Source organism: Wyeomyia smithii, chromosome 2 (genome assembly GCF_029784165.1).
Source record: "Wyeomyia smithii strain HCP4-BCI-WySm-NY-G18 chromosome 2, ASM2978416v1, whole genome shotgun sequence".
In the NCBI taxonomy this organism is placed as follows: domain Eukaryota; kingdom Metazoa; phylum Arthropoda; class Insecta; order Diptera; family Culicidae; genus Wyeomyia; species Wyeomyia smithii.
The window spans coordinates 148,179,092-148,195,737 of NC_073695.1; the positions used below are offsets into that span (position 1 = coordinate 148,179,092).

The following is a 16,646-nucleotide window of genomic DNA, read 5'->3' on the forward strand; positions in this document are numbered from 1 at the left end:
TAACCTGGCTAAACACACTCTACACTACTCAACCCACCCGCAACACAGCCCACCCGTAATACAACACAACACAACGAGATAAGCAGTAATGACTACCGTTTGTTCAAATCATTTATCTGAACTAGCATTCATTCAAACACTTCTCTGCATTTTCAAGTACTATAGCGTACGCAGCCAGTTATGTACATAAAGCGTGCACCACTATTAATGCGCAGCCTTGCGTAAAAATGACATTTGCGGTTCAAAAATTATGTTGAACCAAGCCGATGGAAACGATACCGCCGACGCCGACCCCCACCATTCTTTGATGTTCGTTCATTGAAATTTGAGAGAGGCCGCGAGAGTACACAGCTCTCAACGCTCAAGCGAGCGTCAGGTCGATGCAAAGCCGAGAGTGCAGCGAAGGGTTTTCATGTATTTCCTCATTGATGACATTATTCTTCACGTGAGAAAAAAAGTGTAGCGCAGCGCTGAGTGCGATACAAATGAAAAATCGAACAAATTCATTCATGGTTATTGTAGATGTAGTGGTGTTTTTTCGTTGATGTGTGGTTTCGATTCAAGCCTTTTTTCTCGATGTTGTTCATTCAAAAACTTGAACCATAGTATGGTAACTAGAATGGTATAGTCGGTATAGTACATGTTTGACTGCTCACGTTACGGTTGCTTTTGATTTGTTTGTGACGGCTAAGACTACCATTGCTCCATCTTTCAAATTTTTGTTGCTTTCTTGTGTGAAATTTCAATCTCGTTTAAGGAACGATACGTGGTGAGTAAAGCTTAATTACTTCATCATATTATATTTCAATTAATCATCACAAACTACCATATACCTACTGGAGATTGTTTGCGTGGATTTCCAGATGGACAACGTTATGGATCATTGCATTATTGAGCAAATGCTAAAGCGCCCGTTTGCCGCCAGAACCATGGAAGAAAAAATTAAAGTTATTGGACATCCGGTTCCTCGTCCACCTATGGAACAATTAAAATCCACGTATAAGTTGAAGGGGAAAATTATGTCCCGCAACTTTAATGTGTCATCGTATGACCAGCAATGGCTGTGTGGATCGGCGAAATTAAATAAACTTTTCTGCTGGCCATGTTTGCTTTTCCGTAGCGCCAATGAAAAAAATGTTTGGAGCAAGGAAGGATATAGTGATCTGAATCACCTTTCTGCGTCAATTAAAACGCATTCGAGCTCTAAAGATCACATAAACAATTCACTTGCCTTATCGATGTTCGGGCAAATGAGGATAGACGAAGCACTTGACCATAGCCGGCAGATCGCCCGCAATAAGCATAACGAAGAAGTAACGAAAAACCGGAAGGGTATGCGAACTTTAATTGAGATCACCTGTTTCCTTGGCACTCACGGTCTCGCCTTTCGCGGACATTATGAATGTTCCGATTCCACGAACAGAGGAAATTATAAAGACCTCTGCACGTTGATCGCCGCCAGGGATCCAGCGTTCCAGGATTTTATAAATAATAAAGTTTTCAGCGGAACGTCGGGAGGAATTCAGAACGAGCTTATAGAATGCATTGAAAGCTACATGCTTCAAACAATTAAAAGAGAAGTTCTTGATGTTGAGTTCGTGTCCATTATGATGGATGAATCAACAGATTCGGCTCGGTTATCGCAACTATCTTGTACTCTGCGCTACTTACGACCCGATGGTAAGAAATATTTATAAAATAAATTTTGCAAATATGTTAACAAATAGTTGATTTTTTTTTAATTCAACGAGGCTCAAACATTTTTTTGTTCATCAAAATTTTAGGAACACCAGTTGAAAGGCTCGTTAGATTGGCAGACGTTAGCAGTGACAAAACCGCCGCTGCGTTGGCCGGACACGTTGATGAAATAGCAGCGTATTTTGGTCTTGATGGTGACAAAGTTGTAGCTCAGAGCTATGATGGAGCTGCTGTAATGTCCGGGGACAAATCTGGAGTGCAAACATTGGTGAAGCAACGGTTTCCAAAAGCTGGATATATCCACTGCCGCGCACATGTGCTTAATTTGGTGCTACTTCACTCGTGCACAAATAACAAGAAATCAGCAAGGTTTTTCAACACGATCTCATCACTCGCGGCATTTTTCTCGCAGTCACCTAAACGCAGCGAGACATTAAAGCAATTTATGGAGACCCACATACCAAATGTTTGCAAGACCAAATGGACGTATAATTCGCGTATGATCAAAATAATTGATTCGAATTATGCAGCGATTAATGAATGTTTAGGTGAGATTTATCTTGGCGACAGTGTCTTTGATGCTGAAACTTGTACTACAGCCAGAGGTCTTCACGCATTCATGCTTGAATTCAATACCGTATTCTTGCTCAAACTTTTTGCTAATATTTTTGCACATACAGATGTACTGTATCAAATTTTGCAAACAAAAGAATTGGACGTAGTAGAATGTTTACGTAACGTCAAGGCTTGCCTCGCTTCTATCGAAGAGCTCAAAGCAGAGCATCATTTCTACAGAACGCTTAACGATGCAATTGATGTTTCTGGCGAAACGATCACTGATAGCAACGGTATCAATTATCGTCCCATATATGACTTTATCATTGACAAAATTATTGACGAAATGTCTAAACGATTCAAAGAACTAGATGAATACAAATTCATCATTTTGTTGAATCACGAAAAATTTGCCGAATTCAATGTCACATTCCCTACAAAGAATTTGAAAATGCTTATTTCGTACCATTCTAAATTCGATGAAGCGAAGCTGTATAATGAGCTGACCGTTCTTTACTCGCGCGAAGAGTTCAGAGGCAAAAATATATTGTATTTAATTTCGTTTATCCTTGGACAAAACCTGCATCAAACTTTCTCCGAAACGCTTCGGCTGGCCAGAATGATACTGACATTGCCTAATACAACGGCGTCCGTCGAACGAACGTTTTCGGTTCTCCGACGGATCAAAAATTATTTGCGGTCTAAATCGGGGCAGAATCGATTATTTGGTATTATGATGATGGCTGTGGAGAAAGATTTACTCCATGAGATGACGCTGACGCCATTATTTTACGACGATATTATCGACAAGTTTGCGTTAAAAGTAAACCGAAGGATTCTTTTTTTTATATAAATAAATGTCGATAGATAAAACTTTTAAAATCTGTTATCGCAATACTGTTGTTTTAATGTTGCAAATGTCGATTGAACAGGTGGCCCACTTGGTCACGCGTCGCCTCTGGTCTCAAACCATCATAGGAACCTTTCTCGGCCCCTAAAACCCCTACATACAAATTTTCACGTCGATCGGTTCAGTAGTTTCCGAGCCTATATGGATCAGACAGACAGACCGGACTGCATTTTTATAGTTATAGATTTAAATATCAGTAGAAATTTGTGAAACCTCTTGTGTCACTCATACAAGTAAACATCCATGGTATTACAGTTAACTCTCCCTAAATCGATTTCGAAGGGACAGGAATTATCGAGCTAGCGAGGGTATAGAGTTAGAGAGGTAAATTAAAAAAAAAATATGAGTAAAGTGGCCCTAATACCCTGGATATTCATCGAGTTAAGGAGATCATCGAGATACATAATATCGAGTGAAGGAGAGTTGACTGTATACTGATTGTTGGAAATCCGCTTACCATACCAAGCTTAGTCAGACATCAATTCCTTGAATTCCGGAGATGGAAAGTGATAACGTTGCATCTCGAACTTACCGAGCAAAAATCGTCGCAACCACCCAGTCGGGTGCCTCGTACACTGTATATATAAAACTACACTACTACTTATTATGTTTGCTGCTCTTACCAGTACATTTACAATATTTAGGGCCTCAGATACTGCACAAGGCTACTAACTGGCCGCAATGGAATACTTATGTATTCACCCAACCGAAAAAAAACCTGCCAAAAACAACACTCAGAATTAAACAATCCGTATCTCAATGGTTCCTTGATGGATTTTCAAGCTTATCAATGAACTCGGAATGAATTCTAGTTTATTAGCAACATAGAAATCCACAAGAAACTAGCTGTCAGAAAAGTTCTAAGCGTTGCAAAAATGAACATTTTGTCACACACTCCCAAAATCCGGAACATTTCCGGTGTCCATTGCTCGCATCAAGTCCTCACATAATATTTGGAAAGTAGGATAGTTTTCCAGTAAAATGAAACCTGTTTCGTCAAAATTGATTTATTTTTCGTGAAGTTCTGATCGTTTGAATTTTGACAAAATTTCACCTGTCTCAATCATTTTGTCTACCCCCTGTATGTATTGTAATGGGAGCAAAAAGTAGTTTCCATAAAAAATTGAATGGATTGGTGAAACTATTTTATCGGTGTTAGTGATATACTGAACGGTCGATCATACCTTCTAATTTCAAAACACTTTTGGAACCGTTGACATCACGCACGTAAAAGCAACATCAATATCTGCAATATTAAAACTGGGCCCCGGGCTTCCACAGTCGTCAATTCGGCTCTGTTTATAGACGAGGTAGGTAGAAGTTTATGATATACAATTCTTCATGATTCCTCTTGCTAAACTAGAACGCTTTGAAATATATCGCTTAGGGCATCTTCAGCGGTGGTCCAAATCGTTGTTTTGTTCTATTTTTTTGGAACAAACTCAAAAAGTTTACTATACTAAAAATAAAAAAAATTAACTTTTTTGTGTTAAGAGATAGAAGAATAGTTCATTCAGCAGAGTTGTAAAAGATTCAAAACTATGAAACTTTGTTGAACAAATGAAAATCCTATCTTCTTTCGGTACAAAGTAATAAAGTATTTTACATGGAACTTACTTAAAAGTTAGTTTTTTGTACTTAACTTTTGTTAGTTGCATTTTACACGAAAGTATTGTTCAGAGGAATTGTTAGGGCACATAAAACACACATTTTTGCCAAAGGTCATACATCTCCAAGACTTTTCCTTACAAAGTTATATCATATTTTAGCTTATTTTTTCGATAACTTCAAGAACGTATAGGTTAAAAAGGGGCAAGTGGAATCATGATGTCAATACTTTTCCTTGAAGTTAAGCTGAAGTACTACAAACTCCTTTAGGTTCCATTTGTGCCAATCCACCCATATTAGAGTACGGCGAGCATATGTTGCAGTAGGTTTTCATATATCAAATATACTAACTTTTTTTGTGTTAGGAGATAGAGGAATGGTTGATTTGGAGAAGGTTTAAAACGTGTAAAAATATGAATCTTTGCTGAACAAACAAAATTCCTATCTTTATTGGGTACAGGGTTACAGAGTATTTTCCGTAAAAGTTACTAAAAGTTAATATTTTGCACTTAACTTTTCTTAATTAAATTTTACAAGAAAACGTTGTTTTAAAGAAGCATTTTGGCATACAAAACACACGTTTTTGTTGAAGACCATAAATCTCCAAGACTTTTCCTTACAAAGTTATAGCACATTTCAGCGTATTTTTTCGATAATTTTAATAACTAATAATTTAGGGGGTCTCCCATACAAAAATATAAAAAAATATCAAAAAATCACCATTTTTGGCACTTTATATGACAAAAATCAGTGAAATGGCTATTATTTTTCCGCACAAATGAAGTTTCTAGGAAAGAAATGTTTTTTTTTTTTTGTTTTTGGATTTTTGTTTTCTCTTTAAAAATTTATTCGATCAGAACATAGGAAAGAAACTAAAAAATTATTGTTTGAAGTCTTTTTTGGTTTCAACACTGGGCAATTTCGCACGGTTCTCTAATGTCGCCTCCATAACAGCCTCTACATTTTCCGATATTACTCGTTTGGAAACGCTAGCTAGCAGTTGAACGTGTTGTTCCGTTCCTTGTATATGTAATGGAATATGCGGATCAGTAAATGGTGAATCATCTTCATTTAAATATGCTATCAATGTTTCATACGGAATGATTCGCGTGAATGATGGTTCAAATACGTTATTTTTATCAGTCAAATCGATCATTTTCGTGTAATCGAAGCAATGGAAGTTTATATCTGGTTTTTTATATTCTCTAAGTTCCGCTGGGTCTTCAACATTGTCTCGATATCGTAAAATTTTCTTGATAGCAGAGTCGCGCACCTCTTTCCTATCATCAAACAACATTGATAGCAAGATATTTTCCGAATGTGCAAAATATGGATTATTTTTAATTACATGATTGACAACAGTGCGTAAATTTGGCTCCAGAAATTGTGCCCAAGTAATGTACTTGAAAAATAATACACTACCGTACACGACAGAGCTGTAATACTTGATATTAAAATACATTGGCACATAAACCTTAATTATAAATTCAACCAGAATTCTTAAATTTTTAGGTGGTTATTTCATTGTCACATATAATCGTAATAATCTAGCGGCCTTGGTGAGCCAGCGAGAATGTACAATTTTCCCTGGTTTTATGTTAGCCAGATCCACAGAAACCACGCCATTAGAAATTGCATGTGCCATGTCGTATAAGTACTGCGAATCGGTGGAATATTCGTGCTGTTCTGCAACAGGAGGCATATTTTCCAACGCAATTCTCTGAAAGTCGCTCACCACCTAAAAATATATAATAATTAAATAAATTTATTATGATTTCACCATTCAAAATGTTAGAAAATTATAATAAATGAGTGATAGCAATGACTTACCGGAAGAGCTTCCGAATTTTCAATTTGCTTGCTTAGTTTCCCGGTTGTTGATGTTGGTCCAGTGGTGGATGATTTATCCAAAACCCCAAACAAATGTCGAAACGGAAGTTCGTTGAAGTGTAGAAGGCAAACAAACCAATGCAATGGTCTTTTTAGCAGCAATTCGAATCTTCGTATAATTCCACCGTGTGTGCCAGTGTTTGTTGGCTCACCGTCAGTGCATATGCCAATCAATGAATCCAGAGATATGTTTTTATCGTTGAAAAATTCATTCAATTTTGTTGTTTTGTATTCAGCACTTTCCTCTACCAGTCTTGCGTAACCAATCAATCGAGAATTCGGTTCTCTCAAAATAACAAGGTGAGGTTCTTTTACCATCCTACTATGATACTTACCATCAATTTTTTCTCTCGTATAAGTATCATATTTTCTGCCGTCGAATGAAAACGCTATTAAACTGGAATCATCAAACCTTTTGCGGAGCACTATTCGTCTGCATTTCTCTCTTTCTCTACGAACTTTCGATTTATCCATGATGAGAGGTTCGCCATGCTGATCTTTCATTTCAAAATCTTTGAAAAGACTGGTTGCCAATGCTAACGCTACTCTATCAGACACACCAAATCTGTCACACATCAAGGCAAAGTTAAAACAATCGTATCTTTCTGTGTATTGTGAACTTGTGCTTCTATTCATAACATCTTCATCAACCGTCATCGGTACGTCTACGTATGTTGTATCATCGGGATCTTCGTATGTTGGCATTGTTGGCATTGATGACGATGTCCCTTGCTCTTCAATTTCCATCAGAAATGCATCAATTGTTAGTCTTCTCTGTTTATGTTGATCGTGCATAAACTCTTTGAGGCGTTCTGGAACCAAACCGCAGTTACATTGAGCTGCCGTCAAATCGCATTTACATGCTCCAATATAAAATAAAAAAATTTCGTTCAGAGTACCGGTAAACACTAAAAGGTCTCTATTCGTCTTCTTAATTTCGGCTTGGTATTTGTCAACCAATCTATTCAATTTAACAGCAACATTTGAAATTATTTCCATACCAAGTTTTTCCCAAATTCCAACCAACCTATCTATTACGTGATTAGAGAATTGTTTATAAGAAAACTTTTTTTGTTCTGTTTTTGCACGTTCGCTTAAGTAAAAATAATATCTCAAGTTATCCAGACCGGTTGGTAAATTAATATCATTCAAATCAGAAGACACACCAAAAACAGCAACATCATGCTTGGGTTAATGACTCATTGGGTTTTCGATAGCTGATGATGTTGTTGCTATTTCATCTTGCGGGTTCATTGTAAACTAAAAAAAATATATTTTGACTTTAACAATTTTCACTTTCACTTTCAGGTTTTTATTTTAGGTGTTGACTCTTTGGCGGACGATGTAGAATGATTTATGTTGACGTTTCTATCCTATACGAAACCTACACTAGTTCTACACAGAGTGAATAGATAGAGTGACGCAGAGAGAAATTCAGTCAAAACAGCAACACGGTTTTTTTATGTATCCACCAAAATATTTTTCTGGCAGCCCCTTTTTGCTCAAGTTCCAGTTGACTTCAACGGAGTGTTGTTATTGTCAGAGTGAAAAGATAGTTATTGTATTTAAATTTAAAACAAGTTCGTTTGATAAAGTTTGATAGAGATAGATAAAATGAAGTGCGTTTTGTGTAATAACAAAAAACAGTAAGGAATGTGAGTTTTTTTCGGTTCCCGAAGAATCCGAATCCGATTGTGAGGAAACAGTGGATGGATTTTTGTTGCCTCCCAGCAGACTATTTCATTGACGAAAACACCCGACTTTGCAGTGTTCGTTGGTTTTTCTGGTTTCAGACTCTGCGTAACTCTATTTATTCACTCTGGTTCTACAGTGTGCGTGGGAACAGTGGAAACGGAGCGTCCGTGCGTGGTAGCCGTTGTGGTAGCATACCAGCGGTGCTCGCCTGACTGGTCGAAATAAAAATATAACATATGATGTAACAGAGTGATATACGATTTTATGTTCAAAAGGACGCCAACTGCAAACGCCATCTGCAATGAGAATGGCTCAGAAATATGTGTAATTGTGTATGTATGTGCTGAAGACTCAGGACCGAATCCCATGCGAAGCAGGAGAAAACAAAAATCCAAAAACAAAAAAAAAACCTTTTTTTTCCTAGAAACTTCATTTGTGCGGAAAAATAATAGCCATTTCACTGATTTTTGTCATATAAAGTGCCAAAAATGGTGATTTTTTGATATTTTTTGATATTTTTGTATGGGAGACCCCCTAGGGGGGTCCCAGGGGGGTAACACTAGCATGGGTGGGTCGGCCCTTCCAAAGTTAGTGGGGGTCGGTCATACATTTGGACTCGATTTGGGCACTCTAAATGGGTCAAAACAGGATTTTTTGAAATTTGACCTTTTAGGTACCTACACGTTAGTACAAGGGACATCAGAATTATTTTAGAGGTATAGTTTTTTGAGCAAAGTATCTTATTTTGATCCCTAGAATCCGAAAATCATATGTGCCTAAGCGATTTTTTGATCCCCTACAAATCGAACCGCCCTAATATATATATATATATATATATATATATATATATATATATATATATATATATATATATATATATATATATATATATATATATATATATATAATATATATATATATATATATATATATATATATATATATATATATATATATATATTTATTTATTTATTTATATATATATATATATATATATATATATATATATATATATATATATATATATATATATATATATATATATATATATATATATATATATAATATATATATATATATATATATATATATATATATATATATATATATATATATATATATATATATATATATATATATTAATTTTTTAATTTTAATTAAATTTGCATTTTTCGGCCAATGCAGCTAATTTTATTTTGATTTTGATGGTTTCATCGGTTTTGATCGGAAAATTTCACGTATGAAACACTTATCACCCCGTGGTAATATGAGCCAATCTTGAGATACAACATTTTTACGAAAAATTAATTACGAAATTCAGAACTATTTTCGTAAAAATGCTATATCTCGAGATTGGCTCATATTACCTCGGGATTATGGTTGTTTTTAATGTGAAATTTCCCACGATGAAATCATCAAATTTAAAATAAAAATGGCTTACAACTTTTTTCGTAAAATTGTTATATCTGGAGATTGGCTCATATTACCTCGGGATGATAGTTGTTTCTTATGTGAAATTTTCCAAGGAACACGATGAAATTATCGAATTTAAGATAAAAATGGCTGCATTTGCCGAAAAATGTAAATGTCGCTATAAACGACGCCACAGAACATGGTGTTAAATTCATGAAAAATTCTGACCGTGTTCCAACACATAATGAAGACGAACTTCAGTTTATATTGCATGTTGTTGATTCATACCGTAAAAATACCCTCATTGAAAATCCGAACTTTCTAACAAACACCAAAAGTTTTAGATTATTTTAAACTTAATTTAGAATGATAACATAACGGTTTTATAAAAATACAGGAGTATTTGAATACGTTTATCAAGAGATATATGTAAAAAAAAAAAAAAAAAAAAAAATATATATATATATATATATATATATATATATATATATATATATATATATATATATATATATATATATATATATATATATATATATATATATATATATATATATATATATATATATATATATATATATATATATATATATATATATATATTGATTTCCAAACATTTCAAGAATGTGTGTATAAAACTACCTGGATGTGGTCAATATTCAAGAGATAAAATCAAAGCGTCTTCAGCAAAAATACTACTTACAACTTTGCTAAAGACTTAACTTTGAATTAATAAGTAATTAAAATAAATTAATTTCATTGCACTTTTAGGCAGATTATTCAAAAATCTTATTGCATCAAAAGTTTCCCCTCAAGATAAACAAAAACTTTTTCGAATACACTATAGCATTTAAATAGCATTTTTACACTCAAAAGGTTGACGATCACGTTTTTCACGTGCCAGTGTGCAAAATGCAACTTTAGGCCACCCTTATGTGTAAAGAAAAGTAAGTTCAAACGGTCATTTTCAAATGAAATGAAGAAAATGCCGATTCCGAAATCCTGAAGGACGAGGATATCATTGAAAAAGTTGTCAACCCGTAAGCAGATATTCATGGTTCTTATACATCGGACCAAAAAATAAATAACAACGAGAAGGAGAAAAAAGAAGCAGTTTCAATAAAAAGTCTTTACGAATGTAAATAAATGTTGAAAAAAAAAGTGATAATAACGTAACGGCTTGATTTTTTCTTTTTTTCTAGATGACACACTTTTTGGAAATAAACTTTTACACGCGGCTAAAGATCTTCTAAAAACCCAAAAATAACTATGTGTTTCAAATTGTACTTAAAACAAGTTGATTAACACTTATAGTTGGATTCTATTCTCCAAATAAACTATACGTAGACAAATGACAACAAAATAAAGTATTTTAAGCCCTGTTGTTGAAAATGTTTCATGATTCGATATAAGGTACAATTCGATATAAGGTACAACTTAAAAATCGAAATGTACCTTATATCGAAGTTTGCCTGTATATATATAAGCAATAACTATATCACAGAATGATTTTGTTTGTTTTTAGGGTTGATTTCTTAAACATTTTTACTGATATTTGCAAGATGGAAGAGGACACCGAGTACAAAAAGTTATCAGTGGAAGAACGATGTGTACATAAGCTATGGAAAGCTCGCGTTGATGGTTACGAAGAAGCAGCTAAACTATTCCGTACAATCGACGACGAAAAGTCTTTGGAATGGAACAAATATCTAGGACTCATTAGAAAATTTGTCGTCGATAACAATGCGGTAGCACAGGAAAAAGGTTTAGAGGCAGCTTTAGTTTTTATTGAGAATAGTGGAAACGCGGGAAGAACAGTTAATGAAGTAATGGGTGGTATCATCACTAAATGCATAGGAGCACCAAAAGCTAAAACCAAGGATTTGGCAGTTCAAATAACATTGATGTATATTGAAGTCGAAAAACAGGATGTTGTATTGGAGGAATTATTGAAGGGAGCAGAGCAAAAAAATCCAAAAATAGTGTCATCATGCATTGCTACAATTACCCAAGCCTTGAAAGAATTTGGAAACAAAGTAATCAATATCAAACCAATTATGAAAAAACTTCCTGCATTGCTAAGTGATCGAGATAAGTTGGTTCGAGATGAATCCAAATCACTTACGATAGAAATTTATAGGTGGGTTGGAGCTGCTTTCAAGTCACAAATTGCTTCTCTTCCCACTGTTCTGTTAACTGAGCTGGAATCTGAGTTTGAAAAGGTTGGCAACTGCAAAGCAATTCCTACGAGATATTTGCGTTCTCAACAAGAGAAACAAATGTTGGTTGTGGTTGGCACCAGTGGCGATGCAGGTGAGGGTGCTATAAATGATGAGGCAGATGCAGTAGAGGAAATCGATCCATTCGACTTAGTGGATCCGGTGGATATTCTTTCCAAGTTACCCAAAGATTTCTACGAAAAAATCGAAGCCAAGAAATGGCAAGAAAGAAAAGAATCTTTAGAAGCATTGGAAATTTTATTACAAAACCCTAAACTCCAGACCGGCGATTATGGAGACGTTGTACGTGCTCTTAAAAAAGTTGTCGTGAAGGATACCAATGTAGTTTTGGTAGCTCTTGCAGCCAAATGCTTAGCAATGGTTGCAAAAGGATTGGGAAAAAAATTCAATCCGTACGCTGGGGTATTGTAACATTAGGCTTGCATGAAATTGTATGTAATTTACGTCGTTTAATTTCTAGGTATGCATCCCGGCAATTTTGGAGAAATTTAAAGAAAAGAAGACCAATGTCGTAATTGCACTGAGGGATGCTATAGACGCAATTTCTCTCTCTACCACATTGGAATGTATGCAGGATGATATTTCGGAAGCACTGGGAAATAAAAATCCAAGTGTGAAAATGGAAACCGCTTCCTTTTTAGGTAAGTGAATTAATTTTTCATTCTGATGCAATTGTTTCGTATTTGAAAAATCTATCTAACAATAAATACCTATAGTTTTTCCATATCCATAGCCTCATAGATATCCATAATCCATAAATTACGTAACGCCAACACCTACAACCCCCCCTCCCCCCATAAAAATAGCGTTACACTGTAGAAGGATTTGCTTGATAAAAATGCTCGTTTTTGAAGAGTCTCTCCGGAGCTTTCACCTTCCACCCTCTTCTGTGTAACAAATCGTAACGCTCAAGGAAACCCTTCCTCCCCCCCTATGAGCGTTACGTAATTTATGGATGCCGCCTAAATGTTAATATCTTTCTGTCTGTCTATTCTCTATAGGTTCAAAAACTACTGAACCGATTGCCGTGAAAATGTGTACATGCAGTATTGGACAAAACATTTATTTCAACAAAATTAAACATTATCAATACAGAAAAATATTAACAAATTCAACCAAAATTCAAATCACAGAGGTTTTTCTCCTGAACGAGTGCAACTTTACAACAACGTTCATCGAGTTAATGTTAGCACAGTGCCGTAGCTACTCCGTCTTGCGTGGTGGGGCAAAGAAATTTTTCTGATGTTTTTTCATGAATGAAATAATTCAAAAGTAATACATTTAATTTAAATATACAGCAGCTTATCTGAAAAGTATGAATAGTTAATGAATTCGCTGCATTTATACGAAATAGGAAAACTGCGCAAAAGGCAATGCAATCGCGTCGGGGGGCTAAGCCCCCAAATAATGGCAGTGTGCTTAGGGTCATAATCATGCAGGAATATTTACTTTATCGGCATATTCTATTTGGCATAAGGTAACAACGTCTCTCATGATGTACAACATGAAACGATCCATAATTCTGGTGATTCCGAGAATCGAGCCATGACCATTAGCAGAGAAATATCCCCAAACTATCACATTACCTCCGCCGTGTTTCACAGTCATTTGACGGTGACGTGAATCTAAGCGCTTTTCGATCGGTATGCGTACGCCAATATCTCCAGCCAATAAGAGATTGAGCAGATACAAATGAGCAGAATCGCGCCAAATGATCTGGAAATACGCGAAAATTTAATCGACTATTTTTAATTTGAATGAATCAAAACATTGTAGCCCAGAAACCGTTGGTTGTATAGTATAACTGTCTGAGAATGAGAATGTACAAAAAAAAATTCTGACAAAAAAAAATAAAAATAAAAATTAAATTTCAATTAAAAAAGAGTTGAATTTTTTTTTCGATTTTTTTTAAGGAAACTTGAAGTTAATACGCAACTTTAAAAAATAAGTCCAGTGTAGAGTTAGGAGCTCTACCAGGACCTGTGATCACTTAGAAATGAAACACACAAAGTCCTGTACGCGAACATTCGATTCGCGGAATCACCTCTTTTAGATGATAGATAAAGATGATTGATTTTATTAAGTTACAATTTTGCTTAAATATTAACCTGTGTAACTCAGAGCGGAGAGACTCTTCTCCTCCGACCTGAGTTATCGTCTATCTAGCGGTTCTATTCTAACCTATAGTATTTATTACTCTGTTTCGTTTTCGAGTTGAATTTTAGTACATATTATTATACCGCGGGTGTTATAGAGCACGTGCATCGGAGTAACGTGCGAGAGCGTACGGTATTTGTTCGCGCGCTAATTGTGAGTATCCGAGAGCGCGCAAGCTCTCGGTACCATGCGCAACCGTGAGTGCTTGAAGGTAACCGTGAGTGACGCTGTGCCTCCGGCTTCTGTTTTGCTTATAGTTAAATTGTAAAGGTAAACATTGTGTGGCATGCTCGTTAGGATATTTACATTTCGCAAGCCACCGATCGTTCGACGCCTTATAACTAGGGCGCGTGGTTATTGTTTTAATACTATTCATAAAAAGGATGCTTTTTTTGTCATTTATCTGTTTGGTTTCATAATAAAAATGCCTCGTTAGTTGTTATCGTTCTGTTCGGTCAACGATTCATAATAGGAATGCTTCTGGAATGCTATGTTATTGCAAGGTGTTTCCTGCGAGTTAAGTGAACTCTGCGGCAAGCTAATGCCCTAGATCATGTTAAAATTGTTTTGATTCTCTACAGTATTGAGTAAGCTCGGCAGCAAACTGTGGTTTCTAGCCTGAATTCTGATGCATCGTGACGGAACATTGGGTAATCTTCGCGGGGTGTGACGTCACATCTCCCCACTCTCCCGAAGTGGTTGTTATCGCGATGAGATAACGGCCTAATGCCTAGTTATGTTGGCTTTGTTTTTTTTTGTGCGTCTTATTTACCTAATATTTTCTTCTTTCTTTTATTTTTTCTTTAATGTTCTGTACAACATATTACATACACTTATGCGGCCCCCTATATCTCACATCGGCTGCGTGCTGGTGCTGCGTACTGGTACTCGCTGCTTGGTTGCCGTATTTGGACCTGGGGGAGTGTCCGGCGGTGGAGGTATTCGTCGCCTGGTGATGTCGTCATTGGTGTAGTCGGTCGAGTACCCGGAGCGCCGTGCGCGCCGTCAAAGTGGAAGCTCGCCCGGTCCACCGCGTTCGAGTTTGTGTTTGTGTGAATTCCTTCTTTGGCGAAGTTCCGCCCTGCGCCTGCCGCGTTTGCTTTCCCACTTGCGCACTCTCCATACTGCGCATGCAGCTGGGTGCCTGGTTGATGCTATTTTACGTTGGGTTGCCCCTGCTATATTATTACGGGGTTCAATAACTTTAGGTAATCCTTACTTGGCGTAAATTCAAAGCTTGGCCAGTGGACTCTTTGGGGGCAGTAGAATGTCGGCTGATTTCGTAAGCTTGATCTTTTTTTGTCTCAGGGTAATGTACCCTGCGTTGTTTTTCTTGCGGTGTTTACTCTTGCAATTTTTTGTTTATTTGATGTGTAATGCAAACATGAATTTTGCAAGTCGAGTGCGAATGCCCAGGCTGTTGCCCTTTTGATTTCCGTTGATGATTTTACGTCGATTGGCAATCTCCCCATGAAGTTTTCTTAGGAAGTTTTCTAATGCGTAACTGATGCTGTCTCGATTAGTCTGAGCTAAACCAGATCGATAACTGATATCTGGTTAGCTCTCGCCCTTTTTTATGTTGTCTGGGATCTGTGTTGAATTGGCGGCTTCGCCGCGTTCGCGATTCCTCCCTTGGTCTAGAAACTGGAGTCTGGTGGTTGTTCTCTCCTCGATACTGCGCGAAATACCTCACCCGCCATCGACACCCACCATCTCCCCTTAGCGCCAACTGCTGTCTTCTGGCGACTCGGTGGTATCTCCTCGTGGTCTGTAAAGTCTGCAATCGTTAATTCGCTCCTCTCGTCGTTTGGCTGCTTGGCGTCTTTTTTTTTTATCTTACGTGCTAACCCTGCTAAGCAAGTGGTGCATTTATTTTTTTTTTTGCTAATAATTCATAAATTCTTTTTTTTTGTTTTGGTAATTTTTTCCACTTGCTGTCTAAACTATTTGTTCACTCGCGTACGGGCCTCTTACATTTTATTTTCTGTTCTATCTTCTACTTACAATCTTTGCCCGTAGTTTTCTCGATTTTTGACAATAAGGTTACCGTCTTCCCCTACTGAATGTGTATAATATTTTTTTGATGTGTATATTCTGTTCATCTGATTTTACAAGAAAAAATAATATTCCAAGGTGCATTCGTTGTTACATTGTCTTGACATCGTTTATGTAAATATTATTTTTTTTTGTCTTTTTTATATTCAATGCTCCGTGGCTCCATTACAATAGTGTTCTTTGTTTTTTTATTCTTTTGAAATCGCAAATTTTTCCTATTATTTGCACCTTCATGTTACAATCTCGTGTAACTTGACTTTCGGGAACTGGATATATATCTATTTTTTTTTCTCATAACTCTTTCCAGTATATAACATGAATAACCTTTTTTATTTAATAATATAAGTCTTTTTGCACATAACCAATTATGCTTTCGTCCTGCTATTCTTGTTTCATCATCTTTTCATTAAATGAACCGCATCGGT

General features: G+C 36.1%; 2 protein-coding genes across 7 annotated transcripts in view; both read left to right on the forward strand.

Annotated features, from left to right (window-relative positions):
* Positions 1-16,646, forward strand: part of LOC129723376 (protein mini spindles) — a 487,241-nt gene that overhangs the window by 60,622 nt on the left and 409,973 nt on the right. For 5 of the 6 annotated variants that reach the window (XM_055677565.1, XM_055677567.1, XM_055677563.1 and 2 more), the window contains exons 2-3: positions 11,295-12,411; positions 12,470-12,650. In XM_055677565.1, coding sequence (XP_055533540.1) covers positions 11,332-12,411; positions 12,470-12,650 — 1,261 coding nt within the window. In that variant the 5' untranslated portion in view covers positions 11,295-11,331. Of the gene's footprint in view, positions 1-10,971; positions 11,137-11,294; positions 12,412-12,469; positions 12,651-16,646 lie in introns of all 6 variants that reach the window. The other variant, XM_055677564.1, reaches the window with a different exon arrangement.
* LOC129720046 (zinc finger MYM-type protein 1-like) lies at positions 741-2,135 on the forward strand. Its single transcript, XM_055671460.1, has 4 exons — positions 741-769; positions 864-1,680; positions 1,785-2,067; positions 2,111-2,135. The coding sequence occupies exons 2-4, from the start codon at positions 864-866 to the stop codon at positions 2,133-2,135; spliced, it is 1,125 nt and encodes a 374-aa protein (XP_055527435.1). The 5' UTR covers positions 741-769.